Consider the following 23,533-nt stretch of genomic DNA (forward strand, 5'->3'; position numbering starts at 1 on the left):
TGCAGTCGCTTGGGACAATTTAACAAAATTTCTTTAGGGCATTTTTCTGAAAATCTGCCTACAGTACTGCAATCCTTGCTGTTTATTGAGCATGCTCAATAACCCTTCAGAGACACTGCCCATTCACAGTACTTTGTCTACTCTGTGTCAGTATACTGAAGAGCAAAACTGGGGATTACTGTATCAACGCCAAACAACAGCAAAAGTCATCGTTCAATAACAGAGGACCCGTAAGCAATGCTGCAGACAGAGACCTGATGTACTGATCCTGTGCCTCTGTGGATCAAGAGAGTGATGCAGTAATGGAATGATTTTCCTATCACTGGTTTTGAGCCCTGGTGATGTAGCGGTTAAGAGCTACGGCTGCTAACCAAAAGGTCAGCAGTTCAAATCCAGCAGCCACTTCTTGGAAACCCTATGGGGCAGTTTTACTCTGTCCTATAGGGTCGCTATGAGTTGGCATCAACTCGATGGCAATGGGTTTTTTTTTGTTTGTTTTTAGTTTTTTGGCTCTGGTTGAAATTCTTAAAACTAAAATTTACGTTTTGTGTTTTTTAACAATCAACAATTTAGTCCTAAATGTAAAAGACGATAAATTTTTATATTTATATATTTTTTATTTACAGTTTGTTTTAAAAAAAATAGAAAAGAGGAAAATAAAAGCCTTACCAATAATTACTTCACAGGATTTATGTGCCTGAGAAACTTCATAGGCGCAGCGCATTTCAGAATATGTAATTCCTCCAATTACAAATATAATCAGCTTTGACCCATTTTTTCGGTCCTCTAAATAATGAGCTCTGGGTTTCTGGCGAGCACTAAAAAGTAAAAAACACAAGTACGTTAAAAATACTTCCCAAGCCATATTGCTTGCAGACTTTTGAAAAAGCTTAACTTAACTAAATTCAAATTTGGTACCAGTTACTTTGATCTTAAGAAAACGCCTTAAACTGCGGTTGAACAGAACACCAAAAATTAGGCAGGACAGCCCCACTTCCTTCAAGTTTCAATTTGGTTCCAATACAGAGTTGGACAAATCACTCAAAATTGGTCTCAGCATTTTCATTTTCAAAATAAAGCTAACAGCCTCTCTTATTTATTTCATAGGAAAAAATAATATACCTGAAAAGACTGAGGCTTCTTTACAATTAAAAAAAAAAAAATGGGGGGAGTGGCATTGAAACATGGCAGTGGAGCGGGCAGACAGATTTGGATCTGGTGTGGTACTGGGCTGTCCTCTGCTGGGATCCAGAAAGGCATGACGGTAGGAGGCTGAGCGTTGGAGTGTGACCTGAGCTCCAAGCCTGACTGCTTCTAACACGGTATGATCTTCAGCAGTTACTTAACATCACCCGAACCTCAAGGGTTGCTTTAAGGATTAAATGAAATCATGTACACAACACTAGGTACAGAAACTGGTGCCTGGTAAGCACTCAACAAATAAACTGCCATTATTTCTACAATTTTCCCCCCAGATTGCTACAGATGTGCCTTGTCCAATACAGTAGCCACTAGCAACATAAAAAAAAACATAAGCCCATTTAAATTAATTAATAAAAAATTCAGTTCCTCAGTCGCACTAGCCACATTTCGAGTGCTCAGGAGCTACATGTGGCTAGTGGCTATCACACTGGATGCTGCAGATGTAAAACATTTTCATTATCACAGAGAGTTCTATTCGACGGCCTTGCTCTCCATCATAGGACTCAACTTCTTTTGTTCCCATATCCCACTGGTAAAAATTTTCTGCTTTTATTTAAAAAGTAAATATATATTAAAAAACAAACATTTGTATACATTTAAAAACACATATTAATTTATAAATTATATTTGTATATAATGTAGTAAAGCTTAATTTTTTTCTTTTTTAGATAAAAGTAAGTACAACAGAAAATCCGATATTTTCTTCCTGAACTCAATACATCATTGCTACTCATGTTGTAACTACCGTTAACTATTTGAGAAACCACTTTTCTAGATGACCTCTAAGGCCCTGTAATATAGGATCTCAGAGTAAACATTTAATGTTTTTAGTCTAGCCTTTGGGATGATCATTTCCATTTACCACCTTAAGGAATGAAGAGGTAGTGGACAACAGGTAAGAATAAAGAGAATTAGTAGTTGGTTTTGAAAGATGAAACAGAACAAGATATCCTCTTGTTCCCATTCAAAAATAAGTGAAAGACATACTAAAAATGCAACTTTGGTTTAAAAACTTTTTCAAAAGAGAGAGAGAAATAGAGTAAGAAAGCAAAGGTAAGGAGATAATATTGCTAAAAACAATTATAAAATGCTACTAATTTCTAAACTTCTGAAGAGCAATTTCAGGTACTCTGGGAGATACAAAAATAATGAGTAGATCCCTAGATCCTGAGAAATCTCCCTCTACAAACACTTAAGAAATAATGGTTAAAATAAGACCCAGTTATTTTCTACTTTGAGTATCTTGTTGACATCATGCGTTTTTATTAATGGAAGCATGTTGAATTATTGAGCGGGTCCGACTTTTTGGTAGATAACCAAAACCAAACCCACTGGCATCAAGTCGATTCCGACTCATAGCGACCCTATAGGACAAAGTAGAACTGCCCCATAGAGTTTTCAAGGAACACTTGGTGGATTCAAACTGCTGACCTTTTGGCTAGCAGCTGTAGCACTTCACCACTGCACCACCAGGATTTCCTTTTGGTAGACAGTATAGATTTTTTTTCTTGCCCTCTCCCACAAGCCTACTTGTAGTGCTTAGTGGCATATATGTTATACCACTAATTCTACCCCCGAGTCCCACCACAGCCCACTGGTACATATGTGTGCCACATAAAAACTTACAAAATTTCTACTTTTCCTACCAAAAATTCAGACACCTCACACAATACCATATAAACACAGTAACTTGTGGCATACACCCATTTCTTCCATTTCAACAGTTATACAGGTACCTGCCTGCCAGCAGCATATACTGCCATTGGGACAGCAGCTTCCCAACGAACCCCAGAGTTACAAAAAGTAAGTGGTATACTGCTGGTCCTATCAGCTGAAAGTAAGCAAGTAAGAGAAATCTCCAGGGATCAATAATAAAAAAGAAGCTAAAAGCTAGAGCAGTAAGCTGAGTTGATATTCTGGCTGCCTTGTGGAGTGTTTTCTAATCTTAGTAAACAAAGGGCTTGGGCGTTTCACTTATATAAGCAGAGGAGATAAAAACCTTGGGTATTGTGCAAGGTAGGGATTGGGAACTGATACCCCCACATAAGGTCAGGAAACTCAAAGTCATAGGAAAATGACAAAGAAAAGCTTCCCCTAATAATTCTGAGCCACAGACTTGCTTGCCCTCATCAGAGTTTTGGGTTTTCATTTCCGCTGCCTTCATGGTCTCAGAAACCCCAAGCTGAGAAATTAACAGATGTGAAAAACAGGCTCTAGGCCCGGCAGAAGCAAATGCAGAACCTCTCTGAAGAGAACTACTTTCAACCCTGGCTACTGAAATGAGCTCAGGATCCAAAAATATAAAATACACGAGGAAATAATCAACCATGAGCGTCTGCAGAAATAAAAAGCAAAATTCCAGAATGTAAAAAAAAAAAGCAGAACTGCAATGAATGTCAGATATTGAAATTATTAGATACAGATTATAAATTATGTTTAAAATGATCAAGGGTAATAAGGTAGGGCAGAAAACACGACAAAATAAATAATAAAAAAAACCCAAGCATATTTGAAAAGAAACAAGTAGAACTTCTAAAATGGAAAATCACTGAAATTAAAAACTCAAAAAATAGCTTACCTAGCTGATTAGACACACACTTAAATGAGAAAAAGCTGAAAACTAAATCTGAAGAAAATTTTCCAGAATGAAATACAAAAAGTCAAAGGGACAAAAATTTGAGAGATTAAGGGACACTGAAGATAGAATAAGAAATTTTAACGAAAGACTCAGAAATGGGAATATTTGAAGAATTTCTGAAAGAGATGAATACTCAGATTCAGGAAATAAATTCCAAGGAAAAGAAACAGAAATAAACCCTTACATGGACAAAGCATAGGGAACGTACAGAACACCAAAGACCAAAAGCAATCAGAAAGAAAAGGCAAATTACCTACAAATGCGCACACACAAAAGCGTGCCTGCATGCGCACACACCTGCATCTTTCCAAAAGCTAAAACAGAACCTTAGAAAAATCAGGATAGCACCTCAAACTTTTGAGTGAAAATAACTGTGAACCTAGAAAGTCATAGCTGGCTAAAGCTATCACGTAAGAACGAGGACAAAATGAAGTATTCTCAGACAAACAAAACCATAAAGACTTTACCACCCACAGACCCTCACTGAAGGAACTTCTGAAGGAAATACTTCAGAAAGGAGATAACTGAGCCCACAAAAAAGGGGATGTAAGAATGAGTGGTAAGCATGTAATTGGTAAATATACAGATACAATAATAATGCTGATTATTAACTTGGGAAGTAAAAACACAAAGTAAACAAAAATAGGCTATCAAAATAATATTTAAGGGTAGTATGGATTGAATTATATTTGCTCTAAGGTTCTTGTATTGATCAAGAAAATGGAAGAGATACTAATTAACCTTAGACTTCACTGCATCAATCATGTGTATTAAAATTCTAAGGATAACTGCTATAGGAAATAAAAATAGAATGTATAACTTTCAAACTAGTAGAAAAGAAAAAAATAAAACAAAACTAAAGAATAAGTCCTTAGCCCAAGAGAAGGACCTTAGAGAAACACTCAAATACATACAGATATGTAAAAAAAAAAAAGTACTAAGATATGTAAAAATGCTCACTGTATATGATTTGTGATGGTGCCATTTTGACACAACCTAAAGTAGATGAATAAATTGTGATACTCATAAAACTATATGCCAACCAGCAGTAAAAATTAATGAACACAGTTTTGTGTATCAACTTGGGATACATTTCACATATAATGCTGAGGGGGGAAAGGGCAAGGTGCAGAACAATATGTACAAATAGGACATCGTTTATACAGAGGACTTGTGATATTGGTGGAATAAGGTAGCAAGGTGATTCTTCTCCAAGAAAACAAGTATAAACCTTCATGAAATTGTCAAAAACAATCCTTTCGGGTTACTGGAAAGTGACCACAGGCAGACAACAAACTGAGAAGCATTTACTCTTGCATATCTGTTAGAATATCGGGTAAGAATGGTGGGGGTGAGTATGTGGCCTTCTAGCCTGCAGCTGTACCCATCGTCCCCCAGCTCAGTTGGCAAAAACTATAGCTTTGCTGACCTGAGGCTGGCTGTGCTGTGTTCCCAGACGTGAAAGATTTGATTTGAGGTAGATGGCATGGGGAGTGTGAAAATCTGCAGTTTTGGTGGTTAAAAATGGCAAACTTGGCTCAGAGTAGATGGGAAAAAACCTCAGCCTTGGCAGCTAAGGTCCAGATTTGATTCCGGCAAATCAGCCAGAATTTAACAGGGAAACCCTAGAGGTAAGAATGCAGACAAGTTCCTTGGCTGACTGCTAAAATGCATGTATGGGAGAAACCTGAGAAAGGACAGGGTAAAAATGAAAGAAAACGGAGACGTGAGAACTGGCTGTTACTTGGAATGCATCCCTCACTCAGCTTGATCAGCAGGGGATGGAAGCCTTATGGGCTTGAGGTATCTAAGCATATCTCTGCCCAGATAATTAATTGGCTGACCTCTAAACTATACAGATACAGTGGTAACCACTAGGAAGTCATACTAAAAAATAAAAATAAAAAAATTCAGTAAAGACATGAGTGGCTACATACTGCAGAAGAGAAAGGTTCCACATTTGAAGCCCATTCAAGTTATTAGACAAAAATTCACCATGGGTACAATATTTAAAAGTTCAGTTTTCAATAAAAAATTAGTAGACATGAAAAGAAACTAGAAACTGTGACCCACACTTTGGGGAAAAAAAGAAGTCATCAGAAACTGACTCGAGTAGACCAAGATGATAGATTTAGCAAAGACTTCAAAGCTGCTACTATAAATATGTTCAAAGAATTAGAGAAAAATATGCTAATGAGTCAACTAGTAGGGTAGAAACTGAAGTTCTAAATGTGAGAAGTACAATAACTGAAAATTCACTAGATGGGCTCAACGGCAGACTTGAGATGGCAGAAGGTCAGTGAACTTGAACACGGATTGACAGATAATATCAAATCTGAAGAACAGAGAAAGAAAAGAGTAAACTAAACAGAACCTCAGTGACCTATGGTACAATCTCAAATCTTCCAACATCAGTGTAATGGGAGTTCCAGCAGAGAGGAAGAGAAAGGAGCAAGAAAAAATTTTGAAAAGTTAATGGCCAAAAACTTCCCAAATTTGATGAAAATTATCAACTTACAGATCCAAGAAATGCAACAAACCCTAAGTAGACTAAACACAAAGAGAACGATGTCTAAATATATCACAGTTAAAATGCTGAAAGCCAAAAAGACAAAGAAAAAAAATCTTACAAAACACAACTCTATACATTGTTTAGAATACAAATATATGCTTAAAAAAAAAGCCATATAAGTGAATGATAAACACCAAATTCAAGAAAGGGAAAATAATAAAATCAGGGAGGGATATACAGTAAGCTTGAATTGTACTCATAATATATTTAAACTGGACATTGAGTATAAGGGTATGTATTAAACTACATATCTTTATGTTTCAAAAATTTCATCACCAAAAAAGCTATCGCTTTAAGCCTTATGCTATGTAGAGGAAAAAAAAAGCAGGGGGAGGTGGATCTCTCTGATTTAGTTACAAAATACAATTAAGTATGCCTTTATATCGCTTGGAAACCCTGGTGGCGTAGTGGTTAATTGCTACGACTGCTAACCAAAAGATCAGCAGTTCAGATCTACCAGGTGCTCCTTGGAAACCCTACGGGGCAGTTCTACCCTGTCCTATAGGGTTGCTATGAGTCCGAATCGACTCGTCGGCACTGGGTTTGGTTTTTTTTTTTTTTCGTTTTATATGTTTTATATTGCTTATCAAGACTCACTTAAAACAGGTTAAAAAAAAAACAAAAAAAACAACTGTCTCTCACATGGCTACATGCTTCAAGAGACTTACCAAATATAACAGGGTACCCGCATTCCATTTCAATACAGGTATACATCTCTTAACTTTTAGATATGTTCTGTGAAATAGGACGTTACGTGCTTTGGACATTGTGCGAGCACCGTATTATACACAGGAGAGAGGTGTGCGGTACAGACCCGCACCATCCTGCCAAAGGACTTCATGAAAACTTCGGCTCTACCACTGCTGTTCCTGGGTGGTCACTGCTTGGTCTCTGGGATCCGCATCCGGCCCCTGTCCGCCCACCGCGGCCTGCTCACCATCCAGCCAGCTGCCTCCTTTCCCTTCCTTCCTGCCTGCCTTCCCCACCCCACCTAATGGGCTTTCAACTCTTCCAGCTCCACTTGCCCATCCTCTGCCTCCACCCCCAGCTACCTTGCCGCCTCCTCCTCCCACCACTGCCTCAGACTGGATCACTCGGCCATTGCCATCATGGGAGGAGCTGCAGCCTAAGCCGGGATGTAATGTGCAGCATGTCCAGGCCCAGCGGGGCATCCCCCTTGGTAGTTCCGGTTGAACCTGCATGGTCCCTGCCTGAGGTGAGCGTGGTGGGACAGACAGATGTGGATGGGCCTCAGGGCTGAGGCAGACACGAGACCCCCAGAGCTGGTGAGAGGCAGATGGAATCTCAGTACTTAGCAAAGTACATCCCCTACATCCCATTCTCTGATAAGGATTTCTGAACTCTATCATAACCCTGGAAACCCTGGTGGCATAGTGGTTAAGTACTATGGCTGCCAAACAAGAGGTTGGCAGTTCAAATCCGCCAGGCACTCCTTGGAAACCCTATGGGGCAGTTCTCCTCTGTCCTATAGGGTCGCGATGAGTGGAAATCAACTCAAAGGCAGCAGGTTTATTATAACCTTACGGGACCACAGATTTATATGCAGTTGGGCCTTGGCCAAAGGGATGTTAAGCGATGCATATCTGTAATTAGTTTGCAATATCATACTGAAAATTTCACTCATTTCATTTATAGCTTTTACCTCACAGCTCCAGAGCCATTCCATACTGCTGGACACTGGGAACAATATGGCCATTCTCTGGAATCTAATCTGTTATCAATGGCATCCTAGGGAAGAAAAAGAGTTAACACCATCAAGAAAATGCTGTGAATTCTAGGACATTTTTTTCTGTTTGTACTGCAAAAAGGTCAAAACTTCTATTTGTCATTAGGGAATATAAAGATATATAAATGTTTAATGAAATAAGATTAGCCCTCATTTTGTAACTCACAAATATTACTTGTTTTGACATTTAATGCAATCATTTACTTACTAAGCCAGTATTTACTGCATGCCTACATTTCTTCATTTGATGGGTCATCACACTGTTGTGTGGATTCCAGGCACATCATTAGGACTTCGATACCTCCAAAGTGGTTGGGATTTCTAAATACCATCCTAATCCTGACATAACTCTTGAGCGACCAGAGTCCAGGCTTTGGCCTTTCAAAGTAGTGGACTCTAAAATAGATGTATACACCTGGCCTGGAAGTACTCAAGACAATGTAAGGGGTAGGGGAAATTTTCTTTTTCATCTTTAAAATTTTTCTTTCTAAATTTTATATTTTATGATGTATTTACGTGTATAAATATGCTATATTCATAGATTATGTATGTTTTATTAGTACGTTGTTGCTGTTGCGTGTTGTCCAGTGGATTGGTTCATGCTCACATTTTTATTGTTCAGTGTGCATAATTTAAAATATCTGGAGACCATGCTTTATAGCATATGGTACAAATGGCATAAACAAATGGTATTAAATATTTCAATGAGACTACAAGGAAGAAACAAAATTTAAGAGAAATCCTGAAGTCCTAAGATTTCCACTGAATCAAATGTGGATTTTCTAAATTAAGCATGCAAATCCTTGTTAAAGGGTTCAAGAAAGTCAATTCTTATTTAAAAATACTAGCCATGAGAAACTACTTAGCTCTACATTCTTAATGTGGGAAAGGAAATAATATCTTAGGTTGTGGAAAACACAGTCTAAATTCTTTAGATTTTTTTAATCTATGATTAAGCATGTGTGAGTGATATGATTTTGACTGAAGAATTGGTGTAATGATTTTGTTGAGCTCATAATGTAGTTTTTATTCATTTTCTAAACAAAAGTTTACTGACCTGTTTAAGATGAAACAGTGTGAGACCATTATTACCCCCATCTCCTAAAATTCAGTACTGTTTTCTAAAAGCAATAGTGCTAAGTATCAACCGTCTGTTGCTCTAATGCCAATACTATAGTCAAGTTTACATTTCAATCATAAATACATTTCCAAGAATTTTGGAATCTAATAATTTCTAATAGCAGTACGTATAAAGATGTTATTTGTTGAACTTTCCAATAAATTTTTTTGTTTATGATACATAAAAAACAAAAACAAAACCTGTTGTCACTGAGTAGATTCTAACTCATAGCGACCCTATAGGACAGAGTAGAACTGCCCCATAGGGTTTCCAAGGAGCGCCTGGTCAATCTGAGCTGCTGACCTTTTGGTTAGCAGCCGTAGTACTTAACCACTATGTCACCAGGGTTTCCAATGACACACATAGTAATTTAAAATTATACCAGTACTTTCTTCATAAAACTTGGTTTTTAGTTTTTTTTATGTATTTTTAGGCAGTAAGCGGTGTGAGTTTGTTTTAGGTCTCTAAGAAAAGAATCTTCAAGAGTTTCCTTTCCTTCCTTGACCCCAGATACAACCTGCTTTGATGAATCGTCCTAGCACTGCAGATAATTCCTGCCCAGAAGATACATTCAGACTGACAAATAAACGTGAAAGGTAAAGAATACTCTCCAGTGGGTGCCTGGGGTAGAAGTAAGCATTTAATGATCTTTACCTCCATAATATCTTTGATAAATGGTGTCCATCGAGAAAGCTGAAAAGTTTCTTCTGCAGATCGATCCTTTCTTGATGGTCTGGCCTGTTGGGACTAATATAATCAGATGATAAACTTTAAAACCAGTAATTTATTCAGTGATATTCACTTATTATATTTTCTAACAAAGATATTTAATTTACCACATATATTATGCTGTATTTGACTTAAAACAAAGAGTGGAACTGCCTGCTTAAAACAAAAAACCCAGAATACTTTGGTCATATAACTTCACCAAACAGCACGTTGTGCTTTAATGCTAAAATTCATAATAGTGTCAGAATATAGGTTTACTCAAAGTACTATAAAACTTGATGGAAAGAGTGAGATTCTAAACAGAGTCGTTTCAAAATTTGACTTCGAATCTAAATTTTGTTAAACCAGAGAACATACAGTTATTTTCTGTGCTGTATTAGTTAAAATAAAGGTTAAATAATGTATAACGAAAACCTGAAAATTGCTATAAATGAATCACACAGAGAAAAGCATAAATAGTAGATAGCAATAGAAGCCATAAAATACAAATTCACTAGAAAAGTATGTATGTCCAAATTAATGATATATGGAAAACAAAATTTTACAATCAAAATCTATAAAATGACATAAAGAAGGCTATCCACATGGATTAACACATACGTAAACATATTTAATGCAAACGGCCACACATGTATATAAACATGTATATAAGTACGCACAGAATGTAAGATTTCTTACTTGGGGGACAATGGGAACACCAAGGTAACTCCAGTTACGAATCATATCACTCTCATTTTCTATCTTTACATTCTGGACCAACCTGTCCAAATTTTCTTCCGTCGTTCCTTAGGGAAGTAAAAACGTGAGTGCATAATCCCGTAATTGCTGCTGTAGTCATTTCTAGGTTTTAGATGGTACCCATGAAAAAAGCTTTTTAAATAAAAAGTAAACAAATTATATCCCCTTCAAACTCCCCCCAATTTCATATTTTTCTTCTTATTTATCTCAACCAACTTCAGCTACTACCTTTGAATTTTCTAAGATCCTCTCATGATCAAAGTAGACCACTTATTTAATATTTATTTCAGAGCTGGGTATTTTAAAACATTCACGAAAATAAATAAAATCCCCATTACCATTAATACCGAAGATATAAAGTAGAATTGCTCTTATTTTGTCATAATTATCATGATTTTTGTTGAGTAGAACTGGAAGGAGTACGCGCATAGAATCTTTCACTTTCTGTCCTTCTACATCAGTTCCAAGTGCCAGGTCCTTCATGAAAATAAAATGTAGTCAATGCTCTATAATCCAAACTAATCCTTTAGTTAAGAGTGTCTATTATTAAATCTAAATAAATAAATAAATAAAAATAATAAAAATTTTTTTTTATTATTAAATCTTGCCAAACTTTAACGGCACGCTTCACAGGAAAATGTGAGCATCATTTGTAAATTACTGATTGTAAAAAATGTAAAAGGTCAAAAAATAAATCAGAGAAGAAGAAAATCATTAACCCAAATCTGTGCTGTCCAATACAGTAGCCATTAGGCACATGTGGCTACTGAGCACTTGAAATGTGGCTAGTTTGAATTAAAGATGTAAGTGTATATAAGGACCCCTGGTGGCACAGTGGTTAAGTGCACGGCTGCTAACCAAAAGGCTGGCGGTTTGAACCCACCAGCCACTCCACAGGAGAAAGATGTGGCAGTCTGCTTCCATAAAGATTACAGCCTTGGAGGCTCTATGGGGCAGTTCTACTCTGTCTATAGAGTCACTATCAGTTGGAATCAACTGGATGGCAATGTGTTTATAAGTGTAAATATAAATTTTTCAAAACTTGATATTAAAAAAAGAATCCAAGATATATATCATTAATAATTTTTATATTGACTACATGTTGAAATGATAACATTTTAGATATATTGGGAATAAGATATACTATTAAAATCAATTGCACTTATTCCTTTTTACATATTAATGTGGCTACTAAAAAATTTAAAATGACATGTGTCTTGCATTATTACTTCTAGTAGCCAGTACTCATCTAAACAGTTGAGGCATTACACACACTCCTCACTTATCAGCACGGTTAGGTTCCAAAGACCAAGTTGTTGTGTGAAAATCAGCATTATGCTAAAACGGGTTTTTCTGTTTTGTTTTCTGACCATCCATTTGTCCAATTATTTTTTAATATAGAAAATAATAACAGCTAAGATTTACTGATGTGTTGATCACTGTGATGAGTCCAGTTACGGATTATTCCTCTGCAGAGACGGAGGCTTGGAGGAGACAAAGCTGGATAAAGCCAAGCTATGTGACTGGAAGGCCTATGGCTTAACCACTTCACCCTCCTCCTGTGTTGGGTCAGAGCTTCCCTCCAGGGTTCCACTCCCACCTCTGTAATCCCTGTGTTCACAATCCTGAAGCCTGCTCTGCCTTCTGCTAGGACACTGGGAGCCTGGTCGCACACCTGGCCCCACTGAGGCGGAAGCCTCAGGCGCAGCTCGGCTCACTTTGGGATGTCGTTATACTTGCACACATTTCTTCCAAACACACTCTCTAATGCCTCTTTCTTCCCTCCCTTCCCACCTCACCCCAATTTTAAGCTGCAGGGCCTCGGGTGGCACAGAAGCAGGGAAATGCAGAACAGGCTTGCTGCTGCCTGAGTGTCTGCCCAGAGGCTGTGGCCATGCAGGAGAACGGCCCTGCATGGCAGCTGGATGTGGTGCCCCCACCGGCAAGAGGTTGCCCGGAGGCCCTCCTCAAGTGAGGGAACCTCCATGCCTGCTGCCTCATTAATGCACAAAATAGTTGGTAGTAGATTTTTTACTATTGTTACAAATGTGAAATGTTGGATAATGGGACAGTTGATAAGTGAGGACTCGAAATTCTGAAGGATGCTACATTAAATGCCGTGTCCCCAGAGAAACTTCTGCCAACAATACTACCTCAAACGAAGCTTCAAAACTTAAATCATCCCAATCAACCAGATATGCATAATCACAGATTAGGAGAGGCTGTTTCCTATGATTCTGTATAGCTACTTGTTAGTATCAGTGGGTGTGGTGCAATGGGTTTCTTTTACGTGGCCTTTCTGACCCTGGGTTTGCAATTCTCCCAAAACGATTGGCTGGGTTACAATCTACCAAAGATTGGTTGGTTTGCTATTCACATAAACGCCCTTGCAGAGGTTAGTTGGTTTGTTATCTGCATAAGTGGCTTGCAAGTGTTAGAAGGTTTGTTATCCACGTAAGTGACCTGCAATTCACCGAAAAGGATTGGTCAGTTTATAATCCGCCCAAGGAATTGGATGGTTTTAGGAAAGCCCTGAAATTGACAAGGAATTTGCCTATATTAGTGGCCAATCTCACAGAGGTTAACTGGGGACCTCTTGATCAACAAAAAGCCTGGAAAGGAGTATGTCCTTTGGGTCCAGGGTCCCTGTGCTGAGAGCTTCCTTAACTCAAACCAAAACCACTGCTGTCAAGTGGATTCTGACTCATATCGACCTTATAGGAGAAAGTAGAACTGTCCCACAGGGTTTTCAAGGCTGTAATCTCTGGTGACATACTGGTTAGGAGCTTGGCTGCTAATGAAGATGGTCAGCAGTTCAAATCTACCAGTCACTCTTTGGAAACCCGAGGGGGCAGTTCTACTCTGTCCTACTGGGTCACTATGAGTCAGAACTGACTTGATGGCACCTAACAACAACAATCTTTACGAAGCAGACCACTACATCGTTCTCCCACAGAACGAATGGTGCTTTCAACTGTCGACCTTTTGGTCAGCAGCTGAATGCTTTAATGGCTGCGTCATCAGGGCTCCCTGAGAACCTCTCAGAGTCCAGTAAAAGAGCTGTAATATAGGTCAAGGGCTGTAACACTGAGCTGATAACACAAAAGAGGTCCAGAAGGGGCCCAGTGACAGAAAGCAGTCAGGATGGCAGCAGTGGGAGAACTGGCCAACTGAGAAGATGACAACAATGGGCAGAGTCGGCCCACAGACTGGAACTAGGCACCTCCGGGCAGGACGTCACCAATAGAGCTGGATGCCCGTAAAAATGAAGCAGCTGCAGTCTGGGCTGATGCAGGCCGACACCTGATCAGAGCAAGCAGCAGTGTGGGGATGACATGGCTTGTCTTGGCAGCCGCAGATGCCCTAGCTGTGCTAACAGCTGTAACACTAAGGCCAAGAGGAAGCCTGCCCTGAAGGGACCAAAAGAAGGCCCACAGAAGCTTTGGCATATACTGTACAAGGGTTGCCCATAAAAGTTTTGCCTTGAGAGCTGTTGTAATGCTGACCTAACCCTGGCACTGGCGCAGGATTGTCCCAAAGCTGCTGGCTGAGAGCTGGACCAATATGCAGAGAAGGCTACGAACAGCCAAGAAAAGCTACTGAGAGAGATGGAGAGAAAACAAATACAGCCATGCCGCACCTGACCCAAGCTGGCAACACTGCTGACACACACACCTGCTGCCACCTAATCCATGGTGTGCCCGCCCAATGACACAGAAATGGAATGGGTAATTTGGGAAGGGTGAACAGGTCCCCTTTTAGACATAGGTGGGTTCCTCTCCTACAATGCTAAGTGGGGTACTTGTGGGGGTAGACTGGTCTGATTCACCTCAAATCTGTTCCTGTTGTTTACTGTTTGCTTTCTGTAAGTAACCTGTTCCTATTGTTTACTGTTTACCTTCTATAAACAAAACTATAAATAGTGGCTTTTAATCAGGAACATTATGTAAAGTGTCTGTCTGTGTACGACCTAACCAGGATGGATAGTAGAGTTCTTATCCTAGCAGTCTCATGATTCCCTGGGATTTAGAGGTACAACCTGTGTGTATACATGCACATAGTTCAGTGGGGAATGATATTTAAAATAATTCCTAGGTGGGTCCCCCTCTAAGAGAGATTCTGTGATTCTGTGAAATCAGCCACTGTGTCAAGCAAACGGTTAGGTTTTAACTTACAAAAAGTTCATTCTGGAATCTATTATGAACATAGGCATTTCTGACTCTGCACATACCTGTTCAGTTTTGCAGAGCTTTTCTATATTAGGCTTGAATTTACTCATGCAGTCTTCTGCTAAGTTAAGATGGACAACTTGCTGAAAAAAAGGAATCAATCATTTAAAACATTTTCTTTTTTGTGCAGCTGGGTAATATAAACTTTTGAGGGGCCTTAAAAAAAAGTGTTAGGAGGAAAGGGTACATTTAAGCAAGGGAACTAGCTCAAGAAAAAGAAAAGTGAGAAATAACATGATCTACAGGGGACAATCAATAGACAATCACAAATAAGATAGAAGAGTTGAATTGGTATTGAGTTTGTGAGTAATGAAAAATCATGTGAGAAAAAAACAGTAAGGCCCTTGAAGTCCAACCAAAAATTAAAAATTTATATTACTGATTCTTGCCTAGAGTGAAACATGATAAAAAATGTGTAAAGATTATTCTTACAGTGATTCGTAAGAATGACTGGGACAACAGAAAAATAGTTTGCCTGCCCACACTGCTTACCTGCTCTTAAGTCTACTAATACCTTTAACTATTAATTTAAAGGAACATGCAATACAACAACCATTCATCAACCCATTGTGGAATTTTCTTATGATATGGATAAATACTAAACTTATTTTGTCTGGCTGTTCAAGACAAAAACATAAAAGAGGTATAAGCTGGATTTGCATAAATGATATATATATATATATATATATATATATATATATATATATATATAAAACATTACTAGGAAGCTTAGATATTTGGAGTATTTTCTCAGACCTAGAGTAAGGTTTTAGTGGACAACTAACACCAAGTATTTCATAGCATACACTGCTAAGTCTGATTACAAAATTGGATGGACCAATAAACTAAAAATAATAAGGCATCTCATAGACAATACTGCTTACCTTAGTAATCTGTTTACGGAAATGGGGCATCTTTTTCATTAGTTGGGCAAGAGCACTAAGTGATGTCTAGGAAGAAAGCAAATATTTTTTAGGTAAATCTATGATTCAGTTATTCTATATTATAACTTTTAAATCCTGGAGTTTTAAATATTACCAAATCTAGTTAATTTACTAAATACTTGGCAAATTTTTTTAAGAAAACAAATTCATGAGGTTTCTAGTTTCAGTCATGATGAAGCAGTCAACATCAAAATTATTCACCCTGCATAAACAATATAATTGGACAAAATAAATAAAACAACAGTTTCCCGGTAGCAGGTAATAAACAGCTCACGGGTGAGATCCTTGAGCAATGGGAATCACAAAAGATGAACTGCAATCACCCTGGCCTTTTTCCTGGGCACATTTTCAAACCACAGTGGAAAGAAATAGAATCTAGGTAGAAAGCAACACAGTAGGAAGAAAAGGTCAGTGTTTGGGGTTGCTCAGGTCAAGTTTGGGAGGCAGGTACTAGAAAGGATGTAGTCAGCTAGAACACAACCCAAAAATGTTTAGAGAGGTTACCCTTGGATCCCTGGCTAAATCTTAAACTGGATTGTACAGGGCAATACTCTGGAAGGTCAAGTACAAAACAACTTCTGGAGCTGGGGGGCGCTAAACAATGGACAGAGATTTTAAAGGTTTCATAGTGCTAAGAAAACACTGGCATCCTGACCTAGACAGCCTACGGAAAACGGGGTGAGTATTCTACACATTTAGTACTAGGATTATGCCTTAGTTCTGAGGGTAAAACTGCAACAAAACTTAACAGAAAATCTCAACAGAATCAAGGTCATTCATGAGTAAAGTTAATTGCCTGCTAGAACAAAATACGACACTCTCTGTAAAGAAGACAGAACATAGGGCCTCTGCAATGTATCATCCACAATAAAAAATAACAAGAGAAACAGGAAAAAGTAAAAAATACTCAAGTGATAAAAGAGTCAATAAGAGCAGATCCAAGATGATCCAGATGTTAGAGTTAGCCAACAAGGACTTCAAAATAACATACTTACATTAAAGAAGACAAGGAAGAAGATGGAGTAAATGGATGAAAACACAGAGTAGTTCAACAAAGCATTAGAATTAAAAAAAAAAATCTAATGAATGTCCTATAACTAAATACAATATTTGAGGAGGGTGGAGCCAACAAGGCGCTATAGACAGAAGCACCACGCTGTCCCTCTATAGTAAAGACCTGTAAAACAGAGTTAAACGTCAATCCTGGAACCCTAACCATCAAATGAAGAGATAAAGAACTCAACCAAGCACGAAATGGAATAAGAAACTGACAGAGAACAGAGAGCAAGGAGAGATACAGAGTAGAGGTCCCCTATCAGCTAATGCAGCACGGATTTGCCATCTTGGACTTCTGCCGGAGATCGGCATACCGGTAGTACAGGAAAGCAGCTTCATGGAGCTCCCAGCAGGAGACACAGCACCTGTTGGACCTGCCCTGCTGCACAATAGCAGAGCGACTGGCCTTGCCCACTGCACACGGTGGTGAGAACTATTGTGCCCACTGAAGAGCAAACAACACAACACCCAGCTCACCTGCTCAGATGACCAAAATGAAACAAAAAAGCAGGATGAAACAATCTACAATCAATAAACGAAGAAAATAATGACCAAATGTCCTGAAGACAGCAGACAATATTAAAAAATCAGGATAAGATGGTTTCAATAGACGTCCAAAATAATACGCCAGATGACTTTCCAGTAGGAGAAAAGGCACTGGAACTATCTGGTAGGGAATTCAAATCTCTAATACAGCTATCCAAGAGTTGAAGAAAAAGCAGAGAAAAATGAGGAAAAAATAGACAAAATCAGGGAAAAAACAGACAGAACAATGGAAGAAGTCAGGAAAATAATACAGGAACAAAAAGCCAAAATAAATCCGTAACTAGAAATCACACAAAAACAGCAACTAGAAATCCAAAAGATAAACAATATTTCAGAAACGGACAATGTCAGAGAAGGTCTGAGGAGCAGGTCTGAAACAATGGAAGGTACGATCAGCGAAACGGAAGACAAATACTTGGATACCATTTTGTTTGGGGAAAAATAAGAAAAAAGAATGAAGGAAAATGAAGAAACCCTGAGAACAATGTGGCATACAATCAAAAGCAAAAATCTGCAAGTGCATGCAGTTCCAGAACAGGGGGAGAAAATGGAAAACGCAGAGAGGATCACTGAAGAATTGCTGACAGAAAACTTCCCTAATATCACAAAATATGAAAAGATGGCCATCCGAGAAGCTCAACGAAACCCATATAGGACAGATCCCAAAAGAAAATCACCAAGGCATATCATAATCACACTCGCTAAAACCAAAGACGAAGAAAGAGACTCCTGAGAGCAGCTTCAGAAAAACAAAAAGTCACACACACAGGGGAAACAATAAGATTAAGCTCTGGTTACTCAACAGAAACCATGCAGGCAAGAAGGCAATGGGATGACGTATATAAAACCTTGGAAGAAAAAAATTGCCAACCCAGAATAATATACCCTGCAAAACTTTCGTTCAAATATGATGGTGAAATTAGGATATTTCCCAGATAAACAGAAATTAAGGGAATATGTGAAAACCAAACCAAACTTAAAAGAATTATTAAAAGGAGTCCTTTGGTTTGAAAATAGACAACAGCCTGAATCTAAGATGCAAGATAACACCAGCCAGATACTAACCTAGAAAATGAACTCTCAAGGATTAATCAAAACTAAAAGATTTACAACAGGGAACTACAGAGATTAATCTGTAAATGACAACAACGTCAGAACAATAAAAGAGGGAATAAACAGTGTAGGTACAAAACTTTCTAATGGAGAGGAAGGCAAGGCAACACCAAGTAATAAAAGACTGGTTCAGACTTAGGTAATAGGGTAAATTTCAAGGTAACCACAAAGAAAGTTAACAAACCCACTCATCAGAATGAAGAACAATGTAAAGTCTCAGTACAAAATGAACAAAACAAAACAAAAAATCCAGAAACAAAAGGAATTCAGCATAGGAGAATAACGGAAACAAAGAAAACGTCAGCACCACGAGAAAAAAAAAAAAAAAAAGCACTACAAAATGACAGCAATGAACTCACACCTATCAAAAATTACACTGAATGTAAATGGTCTAAGTGCACCCACAAAGAGACAGAGAGTGACAAAATGGATTAAAAAAACAGGATCCATCAATATGCTGTCTACTAGAGATAAAAAAAATACCTTAGAAAAAAAGGTTGAAATTTATTAAAAATCAAAGGATGGAAAAAAAAATATATCAAGTAAACAGCTACCCAAAAAAGAGGAGTGGCAATACTAATCTCAGGTAAAATAGACTTTAAAACAAAAACCACCATAAAAGACAAAGAAGGGCATTATATAATGATTAAAGACGGTATCCATCATGAAGACATAACCATAATAAATATCTATGCACCCAATGACAGGGCTCCAAAATACATAAAACAAACTCTAACAGCACCGAAAAGAGAAACTGACAGCCCCACAACAATAGAAGGAGACTTCAACACACCACTCTCGGTAAAGGACAGAACATTTACAAAGAAACTCAACAAAGATACAGATGATCTAAAGGCCACAATCAGCCAACCTGACCTCACAGACATATATAGAACACTCCACCCAACAGCTGAAAGTACACATTCTTTTCATTGCACATGGCACATGGACTGTTCTCTAGAACAGACCACATCTTAGGCCACAAGGCAACCCTCAACAAAATCTAAAACACTGAGATAATACAAAGTATCTTCTCTGATCACACCACCATTAAAATAGAAATTAACAAGAGGAAGAGCAAGGAAAAAAAATCTATTACATGGAAACTGAGTAACACCCTGCTTAAAAACCACTGGGTAATAGAAGAAATCAAAAATGGAATCAAAAAATTCTTAGAATTAAACAAGAATGAAAACACCTTTGGGACACTGCAAAGGCATTCCTCAGGGTCAACGTAGAGCAGTAGAGGCACACATCAAAAAAGAAGGGATAAAATCAAAACATTAGCTATACAACTCAAACAAGTAGAAAGAGAACAGCAAAAGAAGCCCGCAGCCACCAGAAGAAAGGAAATAATAAAGATCAGAGGAGACATAATGAAATAGAGAATAGAAAAGAATCAACAAAACCAAAAGTTGGTTCTTTGAAAGGATCAACAAAATTGACAAATCACTGACCCAACTGAGAAAAGAAAAACAGAAGAGGACTCAATAACCCAAATAAGAAATGAAATGGAGGACATTACAACAGACACAACTGAAATAAAAAGGATTATAACAGAGTACTATGAAAAACTATATTCCAACAAATTTGAAAACCTAGAGGAAATGGACAAATTTCTAGAAACACACTACCTAGCCAAACTAACACAAAATGATGTTGAAAATCTGAACCGACCCATAACAAGAGAAGACACTGAAAAGGTAAAAAAAAAAAAAAAAAAAACAACTCCCAACAAAAAAAAGGCCCTAGCCCAGATGGCTTCACTGGAGGATTCTACCAAACATTCAGAGAACAGCTTGCACCAGTGCTACTCAAACTATTTCACAATGTAGAATGGAAATGGATACTTCCAAATTCATTCTATGAAGCCAGCATAACCCTGATACCAAAACCAGGCACAGACATCACAAAAAAAATAAAATTACAGACCAATAGCTCCCATGAATACAGATGCAAAAATTCTCAACAAAATTCTAGCCAACAGAATTTAGCATCATATCAAAAAATAATACACTATGACCAAGTGAGATTCATGCCAGGTATGCAAGGATGGTTCGACATTAGAAAATCAGTCAGTGTAATCTACCGCATTAATAAAATAATTACATGATCATCTCAATTGACAGAGAAAAGGCATTTGACAAAGTCCAACACCCATTCCTAATAAAAGCTCGATAAAATAGATATAGAATGGATTTTAACCAACAGCCAATATCATTCTTAATGGAGAGAGGCTGAAAACATTCTCCTTGAGAACAGAAACAAGACAAGGATGCCCTTTATCACCACTCTTATTTAACATTGTGCTGGAAGTCCTAGCCAGTGCAATAAGGGAAGAAACAGAAATAAAGGACATCCAAATTGGTAAGGAACAAGTAAACCTGTATTTGTATATGATATGATACTATACACAGAAAACCCAAAAGACTACACAAGAAAACTACTGAACTAATATAAAGATTCAGCACAGTGGCAGGATACAAGATAAACATACAAAAATCAGTTGGATTCCTATACACCAATAAAGAGAACAATGAAATCAAGAAAACAATACCATTTATAATAGCCCCTAAAAAAATAAAATACTTAGGAATAAATCTAACTAGGGATGCAAAAGACCTATACGAAGAAAACTACAAAACACTACTGCAAGAAACCAAAAGAGATCTACATAAATAGAAAAACATACCATGCTCATGGACAGGCAGACTCAACATTGTGAAAATATCAATTCTACCCAAAGCAATCTATAAAAACAATGCAATCCCAATCCAAAAACCAACAACACACTTTCAAGAGATGTAAAAACTAATCATTAACTTTATATTGAAAAGGAAGAGGCCCCAGATAAGTAAAGCACTACTGAAGAAGAATAAAGTAGGAGGACTTGCACTACCTGACCTCAGAACCTATTACACAGCTATGGTAGTCATAACAGCCTGGTACTGATACAAAGACAGATACACTAACCAATGGAACAGAATTGAGAACCGAGATGTAAATCCATCCACCTATAGTCACCTGATCTTTGACAGGGCCCAAAGCCCATCAAATAGGGAAAAGTCAGTCTTTTTAATAAATGGTGCTGGGAAAATTGGAGGTCCATCTGCAAAAAATGAAACAGGGCCCACACCCCACACCATACACAAAAACTAATTCAAAATGGATCAAAGACCTAAATATAAAACCAAAAACTATAAAGATCATAAAAAATAGGGTCAATGCTAGAGGCCCTAACACATGGCATTAACAGGACACAAACCATAACTAACAACACACAAACTCCAGAAGATAAGCTAGATAAACTGGGATCTTCTAAAAATTCAACACTTATGCTCATCAAAAGACTTCATTAAAAGAGTAAAAAGAGAATTTACAGACTGGGCAAAAATTTTTGGCTATGACAAATCTGACAAAGGTCTAATCTCTAAAATCTACAGGAAAATCAAACACCTCTACAGCAAAAAGAAAAATAATCCAATTAAAAAATGGGCAAAGGAAACGAACAGACACCTTATCAAAGAAGACAGTCAAGTGGCTAACAGACACAGGAGGAAAGGCTCTCGATCACTAGCCATTGGTGAAATGCAAATCAAAACCACTATGAGATACCATCTCACCCCAGCATCAGTGACACGAATTAAAAAAAAACAGAAAATAAATATAGGAGAGGCTGCAGGGAGATTGGAACTCTTACGCACTGCTGATGCGAATGCAAAACGGTAAACCATTTTGCAAAATGATGTGGTGCTTCCTTAGAAAGCTAAACACAGAAATATCATATGATCCAGTAATCCCACTCCTAGGAATATAAAAAAAGAAGTAAGAGCCATCACAGGAATAGTCTTGTGCATACCCATATTCACTGCAACACTATTTGCAACAGCAAAAAGATGGACACAAGCTAGATGCCCATCAACAGACGAATGGAAAAACAAACTATTGTACATACACACAATGAAGCATTACACAACAAAGAACAATGATGAATCTATGAAGCTATCAACATGGATGAATCTGGAGGGCGTTATGCTGAGTCAAAGTAAGTCAATCACAAAAGGACAAATATCATATGAGACCATTACTAAAAACTCATGAAAAGGTTTATGCACAAAAATAAACAATCTTTGATGGTTATGAGGGAGGGCAGGGATGGGGATGGAAAAACACTAAATAGACAATGGATTGGTGGTAACTTTGGTGAAGGGTAGGGCAGTGCATGGTACTGGGGAGGCCAGCACAACTTGTAAAAGGCAAGGTCATGTAGGTTCTGTGGACACATCCAGGCCTGAGGGACCGTATTGCCGGGCTGAGGGCTGTGGGGGGACCACGGTCTTGGGGAACATCTAGCTCAGTTGGCATAACATAGTTTATAAAGAAAATGTTCTACATTCTACTTTGGTGAGTTCCGTCTGGGGTCTTAAAAGCTTGTGAGCGGCCATCTAAGATACTCCACTGGTCTCACCCTGTCAGGAGCAAGGGAGAATGAACAAAACTAAAGACACAGGGGAAAGATTAGTCCAAAGAACTAGTGGACCACAACTGCCACAGCCTCCACCAGACTGAGTCTAGTACAGCTGGATGGTGCTCGGCTGCCAAGGCTGACTGCTCTGATAAGGATCACGGTGGAGGCTTCCAGACAGAGCTGGAGAAAAACGTAGTACAAAATTCTAACTCACAAAAAAAAAGACCAGATTTACTGGCCTGACACAGGCTAGAGAAGCCCCGAGAGTATGGCCCCCGCCACCCTTTTAACTCAGTAATGAAGTTGCTCCTGAGGTTCACCCTTCATCCAAAGATTAGAAGGCCCATAAAACAAAATGAGACTAAAGGAAAACACGAGCCTAGGGGCAAGGACTAGAAGGCAGGAGAGGACAGAAAAGCTGGTAATAGGG

At 38.2% G+C, this 23,533-nt stretch overlaps 1 protein-coding gene across 1 annotated transcript in view; it reads right to left on the bottom strand.

Annotated features, from left to right (window-relative positions):
• Window positions 1-23,533, bottom strand: part of STXBP3 (syntaxin binding protein 3) — a 65,473-nt gene that overhangs the window by 803 nt on the left and 41,137 nt on the right. Inside the window, exons 12-18 of the mRNA XM_049880189.1 lie at window positions 15,861-15,926; window positions 14,979-15,059; window positions 11,086-11,224; window positions 10,688-10,794; window positions 9,935-10,027; window positions 8,077-8,162; window positions 670-818 (exon numbers count right to left, since the gene is read on the bottom strand). Of these exons, the coding sequence (XP_049736146.1) occupies window positions 670-818; window positions 8,077-8,162; window positions 9,935-10,027; window positions 10,688-10,794; window positions 11,086-11,224; window positions 14,979-15,059; window positions 15,861-15,926 (721 nt within the window). The remainder of the gene's footprint in view (window positions 1-669; window positions 819-8,076; window positions 8,163-9,934; window positions 10,028-10,687; window positions 10,795-11,085; window positions 11,225-14,978; window positions 15,060-15,860; window positions 15,927-23,533) is intronic.

Source organism: Elephas maximus, chromosome 3, assembly GCF_024166365.1.
Source record: "Elephas maximus indicus isolate mEleMax1 chromosome 3, mEleMax1 primary haplotype, whole genome shotgun sequence".
NCBI classification, from domain to species: domain Eukaryota; kingdom Metazoa; phylum Chordata; class Mammalia; order Proboscidea; family Elephantidae; genus Elephas; species Elephas maximus.